The following is a 20,021-nucleotide window of genomic DNA, read 5'->3' on the forward strand; positions in this document are numbered from 1 at the left end:
GAAAGAGAAGCGGCTGGTGACTCCACATGTATCGGAGGACACGTGGTAGTCTGCAGCCCTCCCTGGATCGGCAGAGGGGGTGGATTAGTGATTGGGATGGCCCGGAAGAGTGGGGTAATTGGCCAAGTACAATTGGGGGAAAAAGGGGAGAAAATTTAAAAAAAATGCTAACGTCATGACTGTCCTGAGACACATGCCCTACAGAAGAGACCTCAGGGTTTTTCTATTGTTCGGGCATTTCCATTTGGATGGCAAACTTTTAGAAAACAATCGGAAAATGCAAGCGTGGACAGAAGCCTCTCTATGAATTTGCTCCATTAAAACAGCATTTTGAAATAATTTCATGTAAATGTGAACATACTTTGAGGCAACTTTTTCTGGTTGACTCTGGAGAAGTTTTGTATGTGACAGTGTAGGACAATAGTAGGGCAACAGTTGTAGAGAGAAATGAGCTGTAGACGCTGGGACACGGATTGAAACAAGCAGCCTGCGTTTGTTTAATAGTTAAACCACCATTATTCTTCTCAGTGACAGGAGGAGGGAAAACACGTCTGTAACTTTGTCGTCCATCATCATCTGCCTCTTCATCTCTAGCCCATGCAACGGGAGAAGGCCATTGATGTTGCACCGATTAATAGCATAAGAATTATGAAGAGGAGTTTAGGGATAGGTAGCACACAAGGATGGGTGTGCAATGGAGAGCTATAATAACTATATATATATATATATATATATATATATATATACATATACATATATATACAGTACACATTATTCAGAGGTTGACGTGAGATGAGATCAACTGACGATCGACTCAGACAACCTCGCAAGGAGAAGGAAGCAGAGGGAAAGGATTCATTGGGAGAAGAAGAAGAAGAGAGTTCACAAAAGGGAGAAGATGAGAAGGAGGACAAGGGGAACCCCCAGCAGAAGTACCCAAGAAAAAAAAACACTGATGGGGGCATAAATGTCTGGATTAGCCCCTTCTCATCTTTCCACAGAAGAGCAGAACATGTACAGTCTTACAGTAAATACCATGTACACAACTTGATAGGAAGACAGGGGAGGTTGGGACGGTAGAAATAGCCAGGAGGAGACTGGACAACAGACAAATTCATAAGGATTAACTAATTACTGATTAATTCTAATAGCCCTGGTCTTCCCTTCGCTCCTCATCAATGCCTTTCCCCTTCTTACACACTGACTGTTCTTCTCTACACCCTTCTATCCTTCCATCCCAAGTTCTTATGTAGTTCATTCCTCCTCCGCGGACTCGGTCTTGATCTCGCTGGGGACCCCTCCAGTCCTGGACAGTGCCAGGATAGTGTGGTTGACAGCAGCCATCTCCACAGCCAGAGAGATAGGGTCCTGGTGCTCGCTCTGCCCTGAGCCATCATCCTGAGTCATGGAAACATGATAAGAGAAATAGGGCAATTTAAACATAATGTAATAAACGACAGTGCCCCCCACCCCCCGCCAAAAAAGGGGATAACATAAAGGAAAACCTCAATGATGTTTCAACCTGAATTTTTACGTTCTAATGTGGGGAAGACGTGTGAAAAACTACCATCAAAATCCCCAACACCTTCCCCGTGTTAAGAACTCATGCCAACGCTTCTGGAAACAGGCAACCATATGACATAAATTGAAGTAATTCAGTGGCCAGCAGAGATCTTGTTCAGACAACAGGCTGTATTTCTTCAATTTTAGTAAACCCACCCCATGGGACAGCAGCTGGCGAGAGCGGTGTCTCTAAAATTCACCAACGGAATTGTCTTCACTAGCGAGAGACGCTAACATAGTTCAAAGACAATGGCTGATAGTGACATGCCAGTGGATATGGATGAAAACAACTTTTATGAGATGATTTTGGAGGCGTCCAGATGGCGTGACAGTCTATTCCATTGCCTACCAACATTGGGTTCGCCGGTTTGAATCCCCATGTTACCCCCGGCTTGGTTGGGCGTCCCTACAGACACAATTGACCGTGTCTGCGGGTGGGAAGCCAAATGTGGGTATGTGTCCTGGTCGCTGCACTAGCACCTCCTCTGGTCGGTCGGGGCGTCTGTTCAGGGGATTGAGGGGGAACTGAGGGGAATAGCGTGATCCTCACACGTGCTACGTCTCCCTGGTGAGACTGCTCACTATCAGGTGAAAAGAAGTGGTTGGCGACTCCACCTGTATCAGAGGAGGTAGGTGGTAGTCTGCAGCCCTGCCTAGGCAGAGGGGGTGAAACAGCGACCGGGACGGCTTGGAAGAGTGAGGTAATTGGCCAGGAACAATTGGGGAGAAAAAAAGAAAAAAATATATTATGATAATCTTAAAATACTACGTCCCGGGTCGTCGTCTGTGTGGAGTTTGCATGTTCTCCCCGTATCTGTGTGGGTTTCCCACGGGTGCTCCGGTTTCCTCGCACAGTCCAAATAGACGTAGGTCAGGTGAATCGGCCGTACTAAATTGTCCCTAGCTGTGTGCGTGTGTGTGTGTGTGTGTGTGTGTGTGTGTGTGTGTGTGTGTGTGTGTGTGTGTGTGTGTGTGTGTGTGTGTGTGTGTATGTTGGCCCTGTGATGGCCTGGCGGCCTGTCCAGGGTGTCTCCCTGCCTGCCGCACAGTGACTCCAGCATCCCTGCGACCCTGAGAGCAGGATAAGCAGGTTTGGATAATTTATATATATATATATATATATATATATATATATATATATGTGTGTGTGTGTGTGTATATATATATATATATATATATATATATATGTGTGTGTGTGTGTGTGTATGTATATATATTACATTAAATTACAGTCATTTAGCCGACGCTTTTATCCTAAGCGACTCACAATAAGTGCATTTAACGTAGGAAATCGGGAGAACTACTAGTCATCAGAGGTCATAAGTGCATCTAAACAAGCATGTAAGAGCAAAACCAGTGCTAAAGTAAAAGTGCAAGAAAGAGATTTTTTTTTAAATGAGTGAATACAATAGTTGTTAAGAGCAAGTAACAGGGTAGTAGTTCTTAAAGAGGTGAGTTTTCAACCTGCGTCGAAAGATGGGCAGCGACTCCGCTGTCCTGACATCAGTGGGGAGTTCATTCCACCACTGTGGGGCCAGGACAGAAAAGAGCCGTGACCGGGTCGATCGGCAGCAGGGGCCTCTGAGCGACGGGGCAACCATGTGTCCCGAGGCAGCAGAATGAAGTGGTCGGGTGGGGGTGTAGGGCTTGAACATGGCCTGGAGATAGGAAGGAGCTGTTCCTTTCACTGCCCTGTAGGCTAGCACCAGAGTCTTAAACTGGATGCAAGCAGCTACTGGGAGCCAGTGTAGGGACATGAGAAAGGGAGTTGTGTGGGAGAACTTAGGGCAGTTGAACACCAGACGAGCTGCAGCTTTCTGAACAAGCTCCAGAGGTCTGATGGCCGACGCCGGGGCACCAGCAAGGAGGGAGTTGCCGTAGTCCAGCCGTGAGATGACCAGAGCCTGGATGAGCACCTGTGCCGTCTCGTCGATGAGGAATGGGCGAATCCTCCTGATGTTATAAAGGAGAAATCTGCAGGAGCGAGCAACCGATGCAACGTTTGCAGCAAATGACAGTTGGTCGTCCAGGATCACACCCAGATTCCTCGCAGTCCGACTTGGCATCACCACGGTGTTGTTAATGGTGATGGCCAGGTCTCGGTGCGGGCAACCTTTCCCCGGGAGGAACATCAGCTCTGTCTTGTCCAGATTGAGCTTCAGGTGGTGTGTCGCCATCCATTTCGAGATGTCAGTCAAGCACGCAGTAATGCGTGTCTCTACTTGTGTGTCAGAGGGAGGAAAGGACAAGATCAGCTGGGTGTCATCAGCATAAAAATGGTAAGAGAAGTCATGTGAACGAATAACAGAACCCAGGGATGACGTGAACAGGGAGAAAAGGAGAGGATCCAGAACCGAACCCTATGGAACGCATGTAGTCAGTCTGCGAGGCTCCGACACAGATCCCCTCCATGTCACTTGGTAGGAGCGACCCATCAGGTAGGATGCAAACATTGAGAGTGCAGAGCCTGTGACACCCAGGCCCTCGAGGGTAGAGAGGAGGAGCTGGTGGTTCATGGTGTCGAACGCAGTTGACAGGTCCAGGAGTATCAGGACAGAGGAGAGAGAGTTTGCTCTTGCAGAGTGCAGCGATTCTGTCACTGCAAGGAGAGCCGTCTCTGTTGAGTGACCCACCTTGAACCCAGACTGGTTGGGGTCCAGGAGGTTGCTCTGGTGGAGGTACAAAGAAAGTTGGTTAAAGATAGCACGTTTGAAAGTTTTGGATAGAAAGGGTAGAAGGGAAACTGGTCTGTAGTTTTTGACGTCAGAGGGGTTAAGTGATGGTTTCTTGGGAAAGGGGGTGACTCCAGTAGTCTTGAAGGCAGATGGAAAGCATCCTGCCTGGAAGGAGGTGTTGATAAGGTGGGTTAGAAAGGGAAGGCGTTCAGGTGCTATAGACTGAAGAAGAGGGGAGAGGACCGGGTCAAGGGAGCATGTGGTGGGGCGACTGGATGTGATGAGGTTGAGGACCTCATTGAGAGAGAGGGGAGCGAGGTGGGATAGGGTGGGACATGGAGAGGTGAGGGAGGGTGCAGAGGGTGGGATAGTGAAACAAGCAGCACTAACCGGTTGGTGAGAAAAGGAGGATCTGATGTAATTTACGTTCTTGTCAAAGAAGTTAGCAAAGTCATCAGGGAGAAGGGAGGAATTAGGAGGAGGAGGTGGGGGTTGAAGAAGTGTAGAGAAGGTTTCAAAGAGTTTCTTAAGATTAGAGGCAGAGGATAGGATTTTAGAGCGATAGAAGGCAGCCTTAGCAGCAGAAAGGGAGGAGGCGAAAGTGGAAAGAAGAGATTGGAAGTTGAGAAGGTCCTCTGTGAGTTTTCCTTTTCTCCATTTGCGCTCTGCCACTCTTAGGCTCCGTCTGTCAGTATGTACGGAGTTGGACAGCCAAGGGGCAGGTGGAGTTGGGTGTGCAGGCCTGGAGGTGAGGGGACAGAGATTGTCCAGAGAAGAGGAGAGGGTAGAGAGAAGAAGATCGGTAGCAGTGTCAGGGGGTAGGAGAGAGAAAGATTCAGGTGTAGGGAGGATAGAGGTAACAGAGGGAGAAAGATCAGTGGCGGAGAGAGAGCGGAGGTGTCTACGGGTGGAAACCATGTGGGTAGGGGGAGGGGGGTGAAGAGAAGGAGAGAGAGCAGGACATGAAATAGTGGTCAGAGAGCTGGAGGGGAGTAACAGAGAGATTGGAAATAGGACAGTGTCTAGTAAAGATAAGGTCCAGCTGATTGCCGGCCTTGTGGGTAGGAGAAGAGGGTGAGAGGTGAAGGTCAAAGGAAGAGAAGAAAGAGAGAAGAGGATCTAGCTTGTTACTGTGGATGTTGAAGTCACCGAGAAGAATAAGTGCAGAGTCATCAACAGGGAAGTGCGAGACAAGTGTGTCAAACTCCTCCAGAAACTCACCAAGGGGGCCTGGTGGGCGGTACACAACCACAATGGTGAGTTTGACTGGATAAGAGATAGTAACAGCATGAAACTCAAAAGAGGGCGGAGAAAATTGTGGAATGGAAACAACAGAGTATTTCCATTTCGGGGAGATTAGCAGGCCAGTACCACCACCTCCAGTACCACCTCCAGCTCGGAGAGTGTGAGAAAAAGAGTACACATCTGACAGAGCTGCGGGTGTGGTAGTGTTTTCTGGCACGATCCAGGTCTCAGTTAGAACAAGAAAGTTGAGGGAGAGCAAGGATGCGTAGCCTGAGATAAACTCAGCTTTCGGCACTGCAGACTGGCAATTCCAGAGCCCTCCCATCACCACCCGCTCAACGTGAATGGAGAGAGTGGGATAGATGAGATTGGTAGGGTCACAGCGCCTAGGAGTGACCCAACGTCTATGCCAGCCCCGGGAAGAGGAAAGGACAGGAATGCGAAGGGAACACATAGTCTATACCATGTACACAAAATACAGATGACTGACCGGATCTAAAAAGAGCAGTCCTTGCTTGACGAAGTCTTGGCTTGAAAAAGTCGCGCTTGCCTTTGCTCACTGTAGCCTTCGTCAACATAGACCTGTTTGCCCTCAGCTTGTTTGCCTGACACTTGGAAGCTGGCACTTCCAAGTAGCAGCAGTGATTTAAAGAACACTGATTGCTAATTGTCTGCCAGGAGTGCAGGCCAAACCCTGGCCACTTAACACCCAATTGGCCAAAGAGGTACACTGAAAATAGGCCTATTGCCTAGAAACTGGTCACTTATGTAAAACTCTATCAGACCTCACACAATACAATTAAAACTGCAAAAAGCAAGTTACCAAGGAATATATTTATAAGCTATAAGGATAACTAAGTCAAAACAGCTAGGCAACAAGAAATATTTAAGGACACACTACGTGAAAAAAAAACGAGCTACAGCTACAAACCTCAATTCCAATGAAGTTGGGACGTTGTGTAAAACGTGAATAAAAACACAATACAATGATTGGCAAATCCTTTTCGACCTATATTCAATTGAATATACTACAAAGACAAAATATTTAATGTTCAAACTGATCAACTTTATTGTTTTTTGCAAATAGTCACTCATTTTGAATTTCATGCCTGCAACACATTCCAAAAAAGCCGGGACAGGGGCAACAAAAGACTGGGAAAGTTGACGAATGCTCAAAAAACACCTGTTTGAAACATTCCACAGGTGAACAGGTTAATTGAAAACAGGCGAGTGTCATGATTGGGTATAAAAGGAGCATCCCCGAAAGGCTCAGTCGTTCACAAGAAAGGGTGGGGCAAGGTTCACCACTTTGTGAACAACTGCGTGAGCAAATAGTCCAACAGTTTAAGAACAACGTTTCTCAACGTACAATTTCAAGGAATTTCGGGATTTCATCATCTACAGTCCATAATATCATCAAAAGATTCAGAGAATCCGGAGAAATCTCTGCACGTAAGCGGCAAGGCCGAAAACCAACATTGAATGCCCGTGACCTTCGATCCCTCAGGCAGCACTGCATTAAAAACCGACATCATTCTGTAAAGGATATGACCACGTGGGCTCAGGAACTCTTAGGAAAACCGTTTTCAGTTAACACAGTTTGTCGCTACATCTACAAGTGCAAGTTAAAACTCTACCATGCAAAGCGAAAGCCATATATCAACACCACCCAGAAACGCCACCGGCTTCTGTGGGCCCGAGCTCATCCGAGATGGACTGACACAAAGTGGAAAAGTGTGCTGTGGTCTGACGAGTCCACATTTCAGATTGTTTTTGGAAATCATGGATGTCGTGTCCTCTGGGCTAAAGAGGAAAAGGACCATCCAGATTGTTATCAGCGCAAAGTTCAAAAGCCAGCATCTGTGATGGTATGGGGGTGTGTTAGTGCCCATGGCATGGGTAATTTGCATATCTGTGAAGGCGGCATTAATGCTGAAAGGTACATACAGGTTTTGGAGTAACATATGCTGCCATCCAAGCAACGTCTTTTTCAGAGACGTCCCTGCTTATTTCAGCAAGACAATGCCAAGACACATTCTGCACGTGTTACAACAGCGGGGCTTCATAGTAAAAGTGCAGGTACTAGACTGGCCTGCCTGCAGTCCAGACCTGTCTCCCATTGAAAATGTGTGGCGCATTATGAAGCGTAAAATACGACAACGGAGACCCCGGACTGTTTAGCAACTGAAGTCGTACATCAAGCAGGAATGGGAAAGAATTCTACCTACAAAGCTTCAACAAGTAGTGTCCTCAGTTCCCAAATGCTTATTGAGTGTTGTTAAAAGGAAAGGTGATGCAACACAGTGGTAAACATGCCCCTGTCCCAGCTTTTTTGGAATGTGTTGCAGGCATCAAATTCAAAATGAGGTAATATTTGAAAAAAAGAACAACAATAAAGTTTATCAATTTGAACATTAAATATCTTGTCTTTGTAGTGTACTCAATTGAATATAGGTCGAAAAGGATTTGCAAATAATTGTATTCTGCTTTTATTTATGTTTTACACAACGTCCCAACTTCATTGGAATTGGGGTTTGTAGAATAAGACAGCTACAGCTAGAATAAGATCCCACTAGTTCCCAATAGGAACCAGCAACAGATGTATAGAGAAAAGGACTAATACTCAAGAAGCTGGAATAATACTAATAGCAACTTGTTAAGCAAGAAAGATGATACTTACTCAATTCTAGATGAACCAGCAATTCAGAATCTCTCCAGAAGTTAAAATGCACACTGGACTGAAACTGAACCAGGCCAGACTTATAAATCCCTGTGATGTTCTGGCCACTTAACACCCAATTGGCCAAAGAGGTACACTGAAAATAGGCCTATTGCCCAGAAACTGGTCACTTATGTAAAACTCTATCAAACCTCACACAATACTATTAAAACTGCAAAAATTTCTAAGCTAAAAATATATCTAGGTCAAAACAGCTAGGCAACAAGAAATATTTAAGGACACACTAGGGGAACAAATAAAAAAAAATAAAATAAGAGCTACAGCTAGAATAAGATCCCACTAGTTCCCACTAGTTCCCAGCAGCAGATGCATAGAGAAAAGAACTAATACTCAAGCAGCTGGAATAAGACTAATAGCAACCTGTTAAGCAAGAAAGATGATACTTCCTCTATTCTAGATGAACCAGCAATTCAGAATCACCCCAGAAGTTAAAATGCACACTGCATTTATAAAATCCAGTGAGTCAAGTAAATTATTTGACTGTACAAACAAGCTTGTACTGTCTCTTACAGAATTTAGTTGACTGGATTATTTTGCTCCTTGTTTGTTGAGCATTTTCCCTACCATTGAGTGTTTCTTTTAACAAACTTACAGTGCATCCGGAAAGTATTCACACCCCTTCACTTTCCCCACATTTTGTTATGTTACAGCCTTATTCCAAAATTGATTAAATTCCTTTTTTTTCTTCTCATCAATCTACATACAATACCCTATAATGACAAAGTGAAAAAGGTTTTGTAGGAATTTTTGCAAATGTATTAAAAATAAAAAACTGAAATATTGCATGTACATAAGTATTCACACCCTTTGCTATGACACTCAAAATTGAGCTCAGGTTCATCCTGTTTCCACTGATCATCCTTGAGATGTTTCTACATCTTGATTGGAGTCCACCCGTAGTAAATTCAATGGATTGGCCATGATTTGGAAAGGCACACACCTGTCTATATAAGGTCCCACTGTTGACAGTGCATGTCAGAGCAGAAACCAAGCCATGAGGTCAAAGGAATTGTCTGTGGACCTCTGAGACAGGATTGTATCGAGGCACAGATCTGGGGAAGGGTACAAAAAATGTCTACAGCTCTGATGGTCCCGAAGAGCAGTGGTCTCCATCATTCGTAAATGGAATAAGTTTGGATCCACCCGGACTCTTCCTAGAGCTGGCCGCCCAGCCAAACTGAGCAATCGGGGGAGAAGGGCCTTGGTCAGGGAGGTGACCAAGAACCCGATGGTCACTCTGACAGAGCTCCAGCGTTCCTCTGTGGAGATGGGCGAAACTTCCAGAAGGACAACCATCTCTGCAGCACTCCACCAATCAGGGCTTTATGGTAGAGTGGCCAGACGGAAGCCTCTGCTCAGTAAAAGGCACATGACAGCCCGCTTGGAGTTTGCCAGAAAGCACCTAAAGGACTCTCAGACCATGAGAAACAAGATTCTCTGGTCTGATGAAACCAAGATTGAACTCTTTGGCCTGAATGCCAAACATCACATCTGGAGGAAACCAGACACCTCTCATCACGTTGCTAATACCATCCCTACAGTGAAGCATGGTGGTGGCAGTATCATGCTTTGGGGATTTTTTTCAGCGGCAGGAACTGGGAGACTAGTCAGGATCGAGGGAAAGATGAATGGAGCAAAGTACAGAGAGATCCTTGATGAAAACCCACTACAGAGCACTCAGGACCTCAGACTGGGGCGAAGGTTTACCTTTCAACACGACAATGACCCTAAGCACACAGCCAAGACAACAAAGGAGTGGCTTCGGGACAAATCTGTGAATGTCCTTGAGTGGCCCAGCCAGAGCCCAGACTTGAACCCCATTGAACATCTCTGGAAAGACCTGAAAATAGCTGTGCAGCAACGCTCCCCATCTAACCTTACAGAGCTCGAGAGGATCTGCAGAGAAGAATGGGAGAAATACAACAAATATAGGTGTGCCAAGCTTGTAGCTTCATACCCAAAGAAGACTTGAGGCTGCAATCGCTGCCAAGGGTGCCTCAACCAAGTACTGAGTAAAGGGTGTGAATACTTATGTACATGCAAGATTTCAGTTTTTTATTTTTAATAAATTTGCAAAAATTTCTACAAAACCTTTTTCGCTTTGTCATTATGGGGTATTGTATGTAGATTGATGAGGGAAAAAAAGGAATTTAATTCATACTGGAATAAGGCTGTAACATAACAAAATGTGGGGAAAGTGAAGGGGTGTGAATACTTTCCGGATGCACTGTATATATATGAGGTGATGTTGGGATAAGATAGTTGGCGGTACTTTTTTTAACCTGAATAGGATGCAGAGGAAATAAAGCATAGAGATGATGAGGAGGAGGCCATGGCTGCTGTGGCAGATGCAGAAACGCCCTGCCAGCCAGTGAAGACAACCCAGCAGAACAGCTTTATGCCAGGTGGTGTCCATGTGGGAGTTTGCCGATGGACACAAAAATGGAATAGCGTTGTTGTCAAGAATTCCAATGTGCACAATTTGTTTTGGATGAGCTGACTCCTTAGCAGACTCCAGAGAGGAAGCAAAACCAAGTTGTATAACAGCACATTGGAGAGATGGGCCTCCTGTGCACAAGGGTGTGCTGGAAACGCATTTCAGGATTCCAAAAAGAAACCGGAAGAAACAACCCAAGACAGCGGGACCAAATGGGCAGTTGAGCATCAAGTAAGTGCAGTATTCATGCAGACTATAATAACTAACATTACATGTTACTGCATGTAGCAACATATCATTTCATTTTAAATGTTTGTTGTCCAGTCATAAGAGCAACATTTGCATCACTGGATGTACATTACTGGGGATTCAAAAAAATATCTGATGTTCAAGATGAACTGTAAAGCACTGTCAACGTGTCAACATGCAGGCTATTGTGTGTAGTCGGATTTTGAATTGGTATAAACCACATCTGTTTTGGATCCAACACCTTCTGTATATGTACTTATTTTAGCTTTGTGTGAATAAAACTGTTTCAACTGATGTCTTGATTGCATTACCTCATTAATGCTTAGAAAATAATCATGTTTTTATGATCAGCTTTTTATCACCAGGTCAGTTCTCATTACGAAGTAGCCTGTAAATTAAATTAGTGTACATACTATAAAAGGTACATGGGCTGTAACGTTTTCAAGACTAGTAAGATAAGTTTTGAATATGTCCATCTGGGTAGGTTTGTATTACATGTATTGATCAAGTGTTGTGCTGTGCTTTCTGCATCACATCATACAGCACCGCCATATACCACAGATTAAAATCAAAATTAAGATTCCTTTATTAATCCCTTTGGGGAAATCCAATTACTGCAAATCAACCCATCCTAGCTGTGATGTGTGTAGCTAGGAGCAGTGGGCCGCCGCCTTCATGCTGCACCCAGGGACCAAATCCAGTTCTTCCCATTGCCTTGCTCAGGGGCACAGACAAGAGTATTAACCCTAACATGCATGTTTCTTTTGATGGTAGGGGAAACCGGAGCACCCGGAGAAACCCCACCGCAAACATGGGGAGTCCACACAGATGATGTCCCGGGATGACCCCCAAGGTTGGACAACCCCAGGGTTCGAACTCAGGACCTTCTTGCTGTGAGGCGGCAGTGCTAACCACTGGGCCACCATGCCACCACCCAAGGGAATAAGGGATAAGGGAAGATATGAAGGAAGTCCTAACATACAGTGATCATGTACCTGTATTTGTAGTAATGCCACTTCAGAAATAATAAGATAATATCCAGGATACAATGATGTGGCAACAATATGAACACTTCTGACTTCAACAGTTGTCTTTGTGGAGTCGTAGAGCAAATACCCTTCAGGCCAATGGAAAGAATACCCACACACAGCAACCATAGCATGAAAGGTCTGTGGATATATAAAGCCAAATTACAGTGTAAAAACGTCCCTCCTTAGCACATCATCAGTTTCAGTATCATAACGGACTGACTGAGACTGCGGTTTTAGTGCTGGGATACTATAATGTGGAGTTCACTACTGCTATATATTTTATTCAGCCACTTCTGGTTCCAATGTGACGCAATAAAAATGACAATGAAGCAAATACTGCTTAAACTTTAATAAGGGCACATTGTGAATGATATTTAATCAAACTTAGGAAAAATATGTGTAAACATAAATAATACAAAAATATATGTGAATGTTCATAAGAGGCTCTTGAACTTTGCCTCTTGCTGTGAAGGTTGTGGCCCTGGTGCAGCGTTTGGTGGAGCAGCAGGCTTGGACAACTCAACTGATGTTGTTGATGCTTTGAATTGACCCTTTTGGACCATCTTGGCACTCCAGTGCAAGCTTGACAAGTTTCCCAATGAAGTGAATAGTGTGGGGTTGGACTTCTCCAAAGCCCGGTTTTGTTTTTTTGCATTAGGCCTAGCTTAAGTGGGGCTCACCTTAAATGGGAAAAGAAATGTTTAGATGCAGGCATGGACAACTTAAAAAGCTTGCAATAGCCATGTATTTCATCACAAACTACTCACTTGTGTGTAATGCAACACAGTGAAATAGTACAACACAATACAGGTACAGTAAATATACAGTATTAAAACAGATGTAGAGATGATTTCCTGTCCATGTTCAGCGAGTATAGCCCCATCTTCCATATATATAAGACTACTCACCTTTTGCAGTATGCCAGATATCAAACTGATGTGTGAACTTTAATAAGTCTTTCCTCATTATTTTGCGGTGTGAAGGAGAGAGGTCAGTGGTCATCACCTTGACATCTCAACCATGATCTAGCAGCTCTGTCATTCCTCACTTGAAACCCAGTAGTTCCTTGGCAATGGAGCAGGAGGCTTCTCAGACCTGTGACACACACACACAAACACACACACACAAATAAGTTATTTCAGAGAAAATATGGTATTACATCTAAGAAAGTAGATGCAAGAGCATTGTGCAAACAAGCAGTAAAACTGTCAAAATAGGCAGCCTGGCTGTTCTGTTCTATATGTAAAAAGAATAAACATCAACATACTTACCTGTACCACTTCCATATTAGCAATTCTCCTTGTGTCTTCCAACATGAATGTGGAATAGCAGAATTTGGCATTGAATCCCAGTGTGTCACATCTGCCATTGCACAGAGGATGTGGCCACTTCCCATCTTCCTGTTCCTGGAATACTTGTGCCAAAAGTCCAGACCTCTGTTGATTATAAAGGTCAATTGCAGGACATAGGTGGGCCTTTTGCATCTAATACAAGGTGGTGCCATTACGCATCTGAAGGTTCATGATCTTGCACTAGTCTTGTAGCTCTGTGTAGATGCCCCCACCCCCGAAACAAATCCAATGCTGCAGCAAGGAGGTTGACCTCTAGCATTCCTCTCACTTAAGTTGATGACCCATGTGCCCTCTGAAGCAGTTCCACCTGACCTTCTTCTGGGCCCCAACATAATGAACAGTCTTGGTATTGATCGGCTTTCCACAAGTCTGATGCATTATGAACAGGGACATCAGTGCTACCTCAACACCAGACCCAAAGAGAAGGGTTACGTGCAACATATGTGGGAGTTATAGATGGGTAGGAGACCAACATCCACACTGAACAAGGTGGTCCCTGTGGTAACAGAAGCACTAAGGGCTGTGACCCCCAAACCAGGTGGGGAGGGGTTAGGGCTATATAAGTCTTATGCTTGTCCTGCAGCCTTTCTTTCACTGGGGTGAAGATGGAAGGTCTCTTTGCTTTGTAAAGATGGGGATGTGAACTTTTGAGGTGGGCGGCTGTATTACTGTACCACTCACCACAATGAACAGTAAAAGACAGATATGTTATTGTCCTCACAGAAGAAATTCCTTTACACATTCAGCTTGTATTGGCGGTACACACAAAACAGTACAATAATAATAATGATAATAATAATAATAATAACAACAATAATTTTATTTATATAGCACATTTCTAAAACAATGTTACAAAGTGCTTCACCAAAAAATTAAAAGACAGATAAGACCAGACAAGGCAGGAATAAGAGTAAGATCAAATAAGAGTAAAATTAAAAACAGTAAAAATAAAAACAAATATCAAACATTTTTAAAAGCTTTCATAAAAAAAGTTTTAAGATGAGATTTAGAAGAAGCTAAAGTCTTATTTTGCCTTAGCTCAGCAGGAAGAACGTTCCATAGTGTGGGGGCTCTAACAGCAAAAGCCTGATCACCCTTTGTAACCAACCAGACGGTGGAGTGAGCCCATGCTGATACCAGAATAAAGTGCATTACGGTAGTCAAGTCGAGAAAAGATAAAAGCGTGTACAACTTTTTGCAAATCGACAATTGATAAAAATGACCTAATTTTGGAGATTAGCTTGAGTTAAAAAAGCATGACTGAACAACATGTTTAATTTGTTTGTTAAAACTGAGGTTAGCATCAAATATTACCCCAAGATTCCCAGCAGCCTGTTTAAGATTACCTGACAGACCATCAAGATTAGTAGCAAATGGACTGATAGAATTTTCAGGACCGAACAGAATAACCTCAGACTTATCATCATTTAAGAACATTTTTGGACATCAAGGATTTAATGTCGGTGAGGCAAGCTGTGAGATTTAATAGGGCGCTAGGATCATTGGGTTTTAGTGGCATGTATAACTGAGTGTCGTCAGCATAGAAATTGTAGAGCACATGGTGATTTTGAATGACCTGGCCAAGGGGCAGCATGTATATAGAGAAGAGAAGGGGGCCAAGAACTGAGCCTTGAGGGACACTACAACTCAACTGATCCACTGAGGAGGTAGAGTTACCCAGAACAACAGAAAAATTTCTGTTGGTGAGGTAAGAGTGTAATAAGTTAAGAGCCAAGCCCTTGATGCCAACCCAAGTCTCTAAATGATGTAGGAGGATGTTGTGATCAACCGTGTCAAAGGCAGCACTTAAGTCCAAAATAACTAAAATTGAGCAGTCACCTCTGTCTGCATTCAGCAGCAGACCATTAATGACTTTAACTAGAGCTGTCTCAGTACTATGAAGTGCTCTAAAACCAGACTGGAAACTATTACATACAGTATTTGTGTTCATAAAAGAAATCAACTGAGAAGAAATTACTCTCTCCAGAACCTTATATAAAAAAGACAATTTGCAGATTGGCCTGTAGTTACTTAGGGACAGGGAGTCTAAATTAGGTTTCTTCAGCAATGGGTGAATGATGGCATGCTTAAAACTGTTTGGAAAAGAACCGGAGGCCAGAGAATTATTAAGAATTTGAAGAATAACAGGGCTGACAGTGGAAAATACCTCCTTGAGTAGCTTAGTGGGAATTATGTCTAGGATGCAGGAGGAGGAGCTCATATTGGAGACTGTAGTCTCCCAACACTGAAATTGTAATTGGTTGAAATTGGGTACAATACATAGTATGAATACATAGTATGAAGATACAATACATAGTATGAAGCACTCCCGCCATTGTGACCATGTCAAGTGTATAAGCAAATAAGAGCAACCTGTCAGTGTGTGTAAGCTAACCCTAACTCGGCTATAGAACTAACTTATCATTATACTATGCTGATATCCTTTTTTTACAAAGGAAAAATTCTGTCGGTACAGTAAAAAAGGTCACCAGTTCTTTGTCGTTCTTTGTCCCAACGTTGACTGCAGCGATGCTGCTAGTGAGGGCTGCTGCAGTAGTAGATGCCACCAGGATTGTATGTGGAGCCTAGCACGAAATGGAGCACCCAGTTAGCAAGTCCTAAATGTCTACTTGGCTAGCTTGCAAGATTAATTTTAGCCAATCTTGCATAATAAATGAGTCAACACTGAAGAGTAAAACAAAAAATTAATCTAACTGGTTTCTTACCTGTTTACTTCTTGCTGTATGTGGGGGTTGTGCAGAAGTCCCTGGTTGTTCACCATCCCTTGTTTCCAAATTGAGTGAACAGTGGTAGATTACAGCCCCCCCCCATCTCTTTTTGTTGAAGGAACCAAATGGCGATCTTTGTTTTGAACTGCAAGCTGCACACTCAAAGATTTTTCAGACTGTCCACCAATGTGTTTTAAGCATATTTTGTGTTGTTTGTGGCTCGTAGCTGCAGTTTGAAATGCTCAACATTCTTCACTGGAAAACAGTAATAGCTAACCCCAGAATGGCATCTCCTCCTGTGGTCCTTACACCATGATCCCTGGTACAATACAGGTGGACCCCATGATGCCCGACCAAAGCTTGAACAAAACGAATGAACGAAAGCATTGCAAAATGAAGTGGCTGTGATTAGTGTCGGTTGCACTACTCTTGACATAGTGACACTGTTAAATAAATAAATAAACAAACAAACAAACGTGCATAAACAAACAAACAAACAAACAAACAAACAAACAAACAGGGCTGCCTGCTGTTTGTAAGCAAGTGCCCACACCCCTGGCTGGAGAGGACTGGGGGAAGTCATTGGAAGGGAGGAGTGCAGTGTATGATGGTTGTTGTAGGATTTTCAACTAACGGGCTGCAGGGAAAACCACAGCCTATTTTCTCAATTTTCTCCTGTCATAATGCACCAATTTCCAAAATAACTGCACCCTTCTGCTACACACAATGCGGGTTTTGACTAAGTATGGCTTTTTGCAGCAGTGAAAGGTCTCTTTAAGTGTAAGGTCATCTAACGTAATAATCTTTACTGATTGAGATCTTTATATTGTAAAGAATAAAGAGTAGAAAGATATTTTTTTCTCTCAAAACAAATATATTATATTTTAGAACAGACATCCTTGTGTTCAGTGTTAGAAGAGTACCTGTGTTGGAGAAGAAGGCTCAAGTCTGTAGAAGCCGAAGGGTCTGCTGAGAGGTCTCTTGTCAAAGTAGGGTAGGTCACAGGCCTAGGGCAGAGGGTGGGAGTTGGGATCTTTTAAGATGAGGAGGTTACTGACTAGGCAAGAGAGCTATCAAAAAACAAACAAACAAAAACACCACTAACTTTCCAAATTACCTGACTCCACATTTCTTCTGAAGATTGATTCAGAAAATTCCAAATTGCTTATTGAATCAATTGCAGAAGTAGATTCAGAACATACAGCATAACATCTCCTCAGCCACAACACAGAGACCAAGTCTAGAAGGAACATGACCTGATCTCACCAGGCAAACATCTGACAAGTTATGTTTCACGCAACCATTTCTCTGTGATCATAAATGAAGGGGAGGGTTATAGGCAAATCACTTTAAGTGCACATCTGCATCCCAGCAAATTTCCCAAATCAAAAATGCCTCTAATTCCCTGGTAGCAATACAAGATGAACATAACAAAACATTTACAGGTCAACAACAAATCCCAGTTTAGAGACACCGCAGCCCCATCTGAGATTTAACAGATGCAAGAATCTAGGGAAAATTTTGGGACCACAGTCCATAGTTGTTTTTTTTACTTTCGGGAATACTCTGGATAACGCAGTTCCATATAAAACTATAGAAAACAAAACAAAACCCATGTTAAAGACCACTATAAAAATACCACAGAAAGGTGAATCAGTTCATCTGGACACATTTATTAACAGATACATTTCATCATCATCAGTGACCTCTTCAGTCTCAGCTGACTACAGGTGTCCCCACCCTTATTTCAGGGATGGTCGTTCCCTCTTCACATAGATGGCCTCTTTGACTCCCCGTTCAAACCAGCGTTCCTCTCTATCAAGGATGTGCACATCCTCATCCTTGAAGAGTGGCCACTGGTCTGTAGATAGTGCAGACTGTGGAGTCCTGGCCTGTAGATGGTGTAGACTGTGGAGTCCTGGCCTGACGTGTTAGCTCTCCTCTCCTGTGTTTTGTCTTCCTCTTGGCCAGTGTCTGTTTAGTTTCCACAATGTACAAGTCACAGCAATCCTCTTGGCACTTAACAGCTACACTATATTGCTCTGTTTGTGCCGGGGGACTCGAATTTTTGGGGTGGACCACCTTCTGGTGCAGCGTGTTTTGGGGTTTGAAAGCAACTGAGACGCAGTGTTTGGAAAATACGTGTCTCAGCTTTTCTGACACTCCTGCCACATACAGAATCACCACTGGTTTACACTTAGACAGCTGTTGTCCTTCTCCTCTCTTCGATTGGCTGGTGCAGTTTGGGCATCTTCCTGGCTTTGACAAACACCCAGTTAGGATAACCAAACTTAACCAGGGCCTGTTTAATATGTGATTTCTCCCCTTCCCCGGCCGCTGTGTCGGTGGGGACGTTCTCAGCTCGGTGGTTCAGCTTCCTGATGACTCCTACTTTGTGCTCCAGTGGATGATGAGTCAAACCTTAAGTAGTGATCAGTATGTGTTAGTTTACAGTAAACACCAACAATCAAATGTCCCCCATCACCAATTGCAATTTCACAGTGTAAGAAGGCCAACTTAAGGGTGGTTTGGGCATTGGGAGTTGAGAGAGAGAGAGAGAGACGTTGGTAGAAAGATAAAGTTGCAGTTGTTTTGCTGCCGAACTGAAATCTTCATTGCCGTCTCCATTTGTCGCCGGCACACAAAGCTACATTTTTCACATCCTCCCTGGTGAACTTGATGTGGTGTCCACAGAGTTCATGTCTTAGGGTCACACATGACCCTAAGACATGTCTTAGTGACCTAGTGGTGTACAACTTTCATGGAAATATGAACAAAAACAATGTTTGACTTTTTCTAATGTTGGGGTCACTCTAGGAAAAGTCATCACGTCAGGCTGAAAAACCATCATTTAGACTTTTCTCTGCTGTTAAACACTGTTATGGGTCATTTTGACCTGTAAGACAACAGAAGGCTTAAGGGTGGTCCTATTGCTAAGGGTGGGGTCATTTTGTAATTTCATATGGACTACCTCCACTGCTTCATCAACAGGAATACATGAGAGGGACATCTCATCTCCTCCATGATGGCGTTCCTCACCGTCTCCACAGACTCTTCATTTAAAGTATGGAACTAAACACTACAGCAGTGTGTGGGTTACGTTTGTGTTTTAAGACAGGTGATTGTTGGGTAGGAACCAAGTTTATTAACTGATACTCTTCTGCCCTCAGCTATATGCCTCTGCATAGCCTAGACAGCGAGCTAAACAAATGGCTCCAGTAAGTACTCAGAAGACCGTGTTGAGTTCTTCAGAGCTTTTACTGAGAAACCATATTTTGTAAAACTGTAACAGAGAAAAAATAAAAGATATTTTAACAGACTATTCTGTGTAGACATACATAAACCACACATCAAGTCATTACATTCTTCTCTATAACCAATATAAGCCATTTTCTTAATAACAGATAAGTCAAAGATGTAACGGTAAAATCATTTTGCTATGCGTGCAGCTAATATCTAATGGCATTCTAGGTTACGGTAAGTTAGCAATCAGTTAGCTCATGCTATCCGAACATGTACATGCAGTATAAAAGGATGAAACTCGATTCATTTATCTAAATAAACACCATATTAAAAGACATAAAAACAAAGAGTCTACAGTCGCTTAAGAACTGTCCTTAGGCACCAACAGAATGACTTCATTTATAGGCCGCAGGTAAAGTCTTTGCTCGCCCTTTCGGACAACCCTGACCTCTATCTTCCTGACTCTGCACTTTTTCGCCTTGGCCCCGAACTTTGCATGGTAAAAGCACAGGCCGGGCTCCTGTCGCCGACCGGGGGTTGCCGCGGCGACCACCATGGAGTCACCAGGTGGTGGCGTGTAGGGGTGGGCAGGGGTGAGCGCGGACGCGCAGTGCTGCTGTTGGCTGGCCAGGAAGAACTTGTCAGCTTCTTCAGCTAGCTTGCGGCAATCGGTAATGCTGGTGTTAGCCAAAGCGGCCCGCACCTGAGCAGGCAGTTGTCGCAGAAATAGTTGTACAAAGAGGAAATCAGGTGTGTG

The 20,021-nt window shown here is 43.8% G+C and overlaps 1 protein-coding gene across 4 annotated transcripts in view; it reads right to left on the reverse strand.

Annotated features, from left to right (window-relative positions):
- Positions 1-495: 495 nt before the first annotated feature.
- The window catches only part of LOC130124992 (homeobox-containing protein 1-like), a 137,325-nt gene continuing 117,799 nt past the window's right edge, over positions 496-20,021 (reverse strand). For all 4 annotated transcript variants that reach the window (XM_056294394.1, XM_056294393.1, XM_056294391.1 and 1 more), the window contains exons 9-10: positions 16,945-17,028; positions 496-1,398 (exon numbers count right to left, since the gene is read on the reverse strand). In XM_056294394.1, the coding sequence (XP_056150369.1) occupies positions 1,255-1,398; positions 16,945-17,028 (228 nt within the window). In that variant the 3' untranslated portion in view covers positions 496-1,254. The remainder of the gene's footprint in view (positions 1,399-16,944; positions 17,029-20,021) is intronic.

The sequence above is a fragment of the Lampris incognitus genome, chromosome 15 (genome assembly GCF_029633865.1).
Source record: "Lampris incognitus isolate fLamInc1 chromosome 15, fLamInc1.hap2, whole genome shotgun sequence".
Classification (NCBI taxonomy): domain Eukaryota; kingdom Metazoa; phylum Chordata; class Actinopteri; order Lampriformes; family Lampridae; genus Lampris; species Lampris incognitus.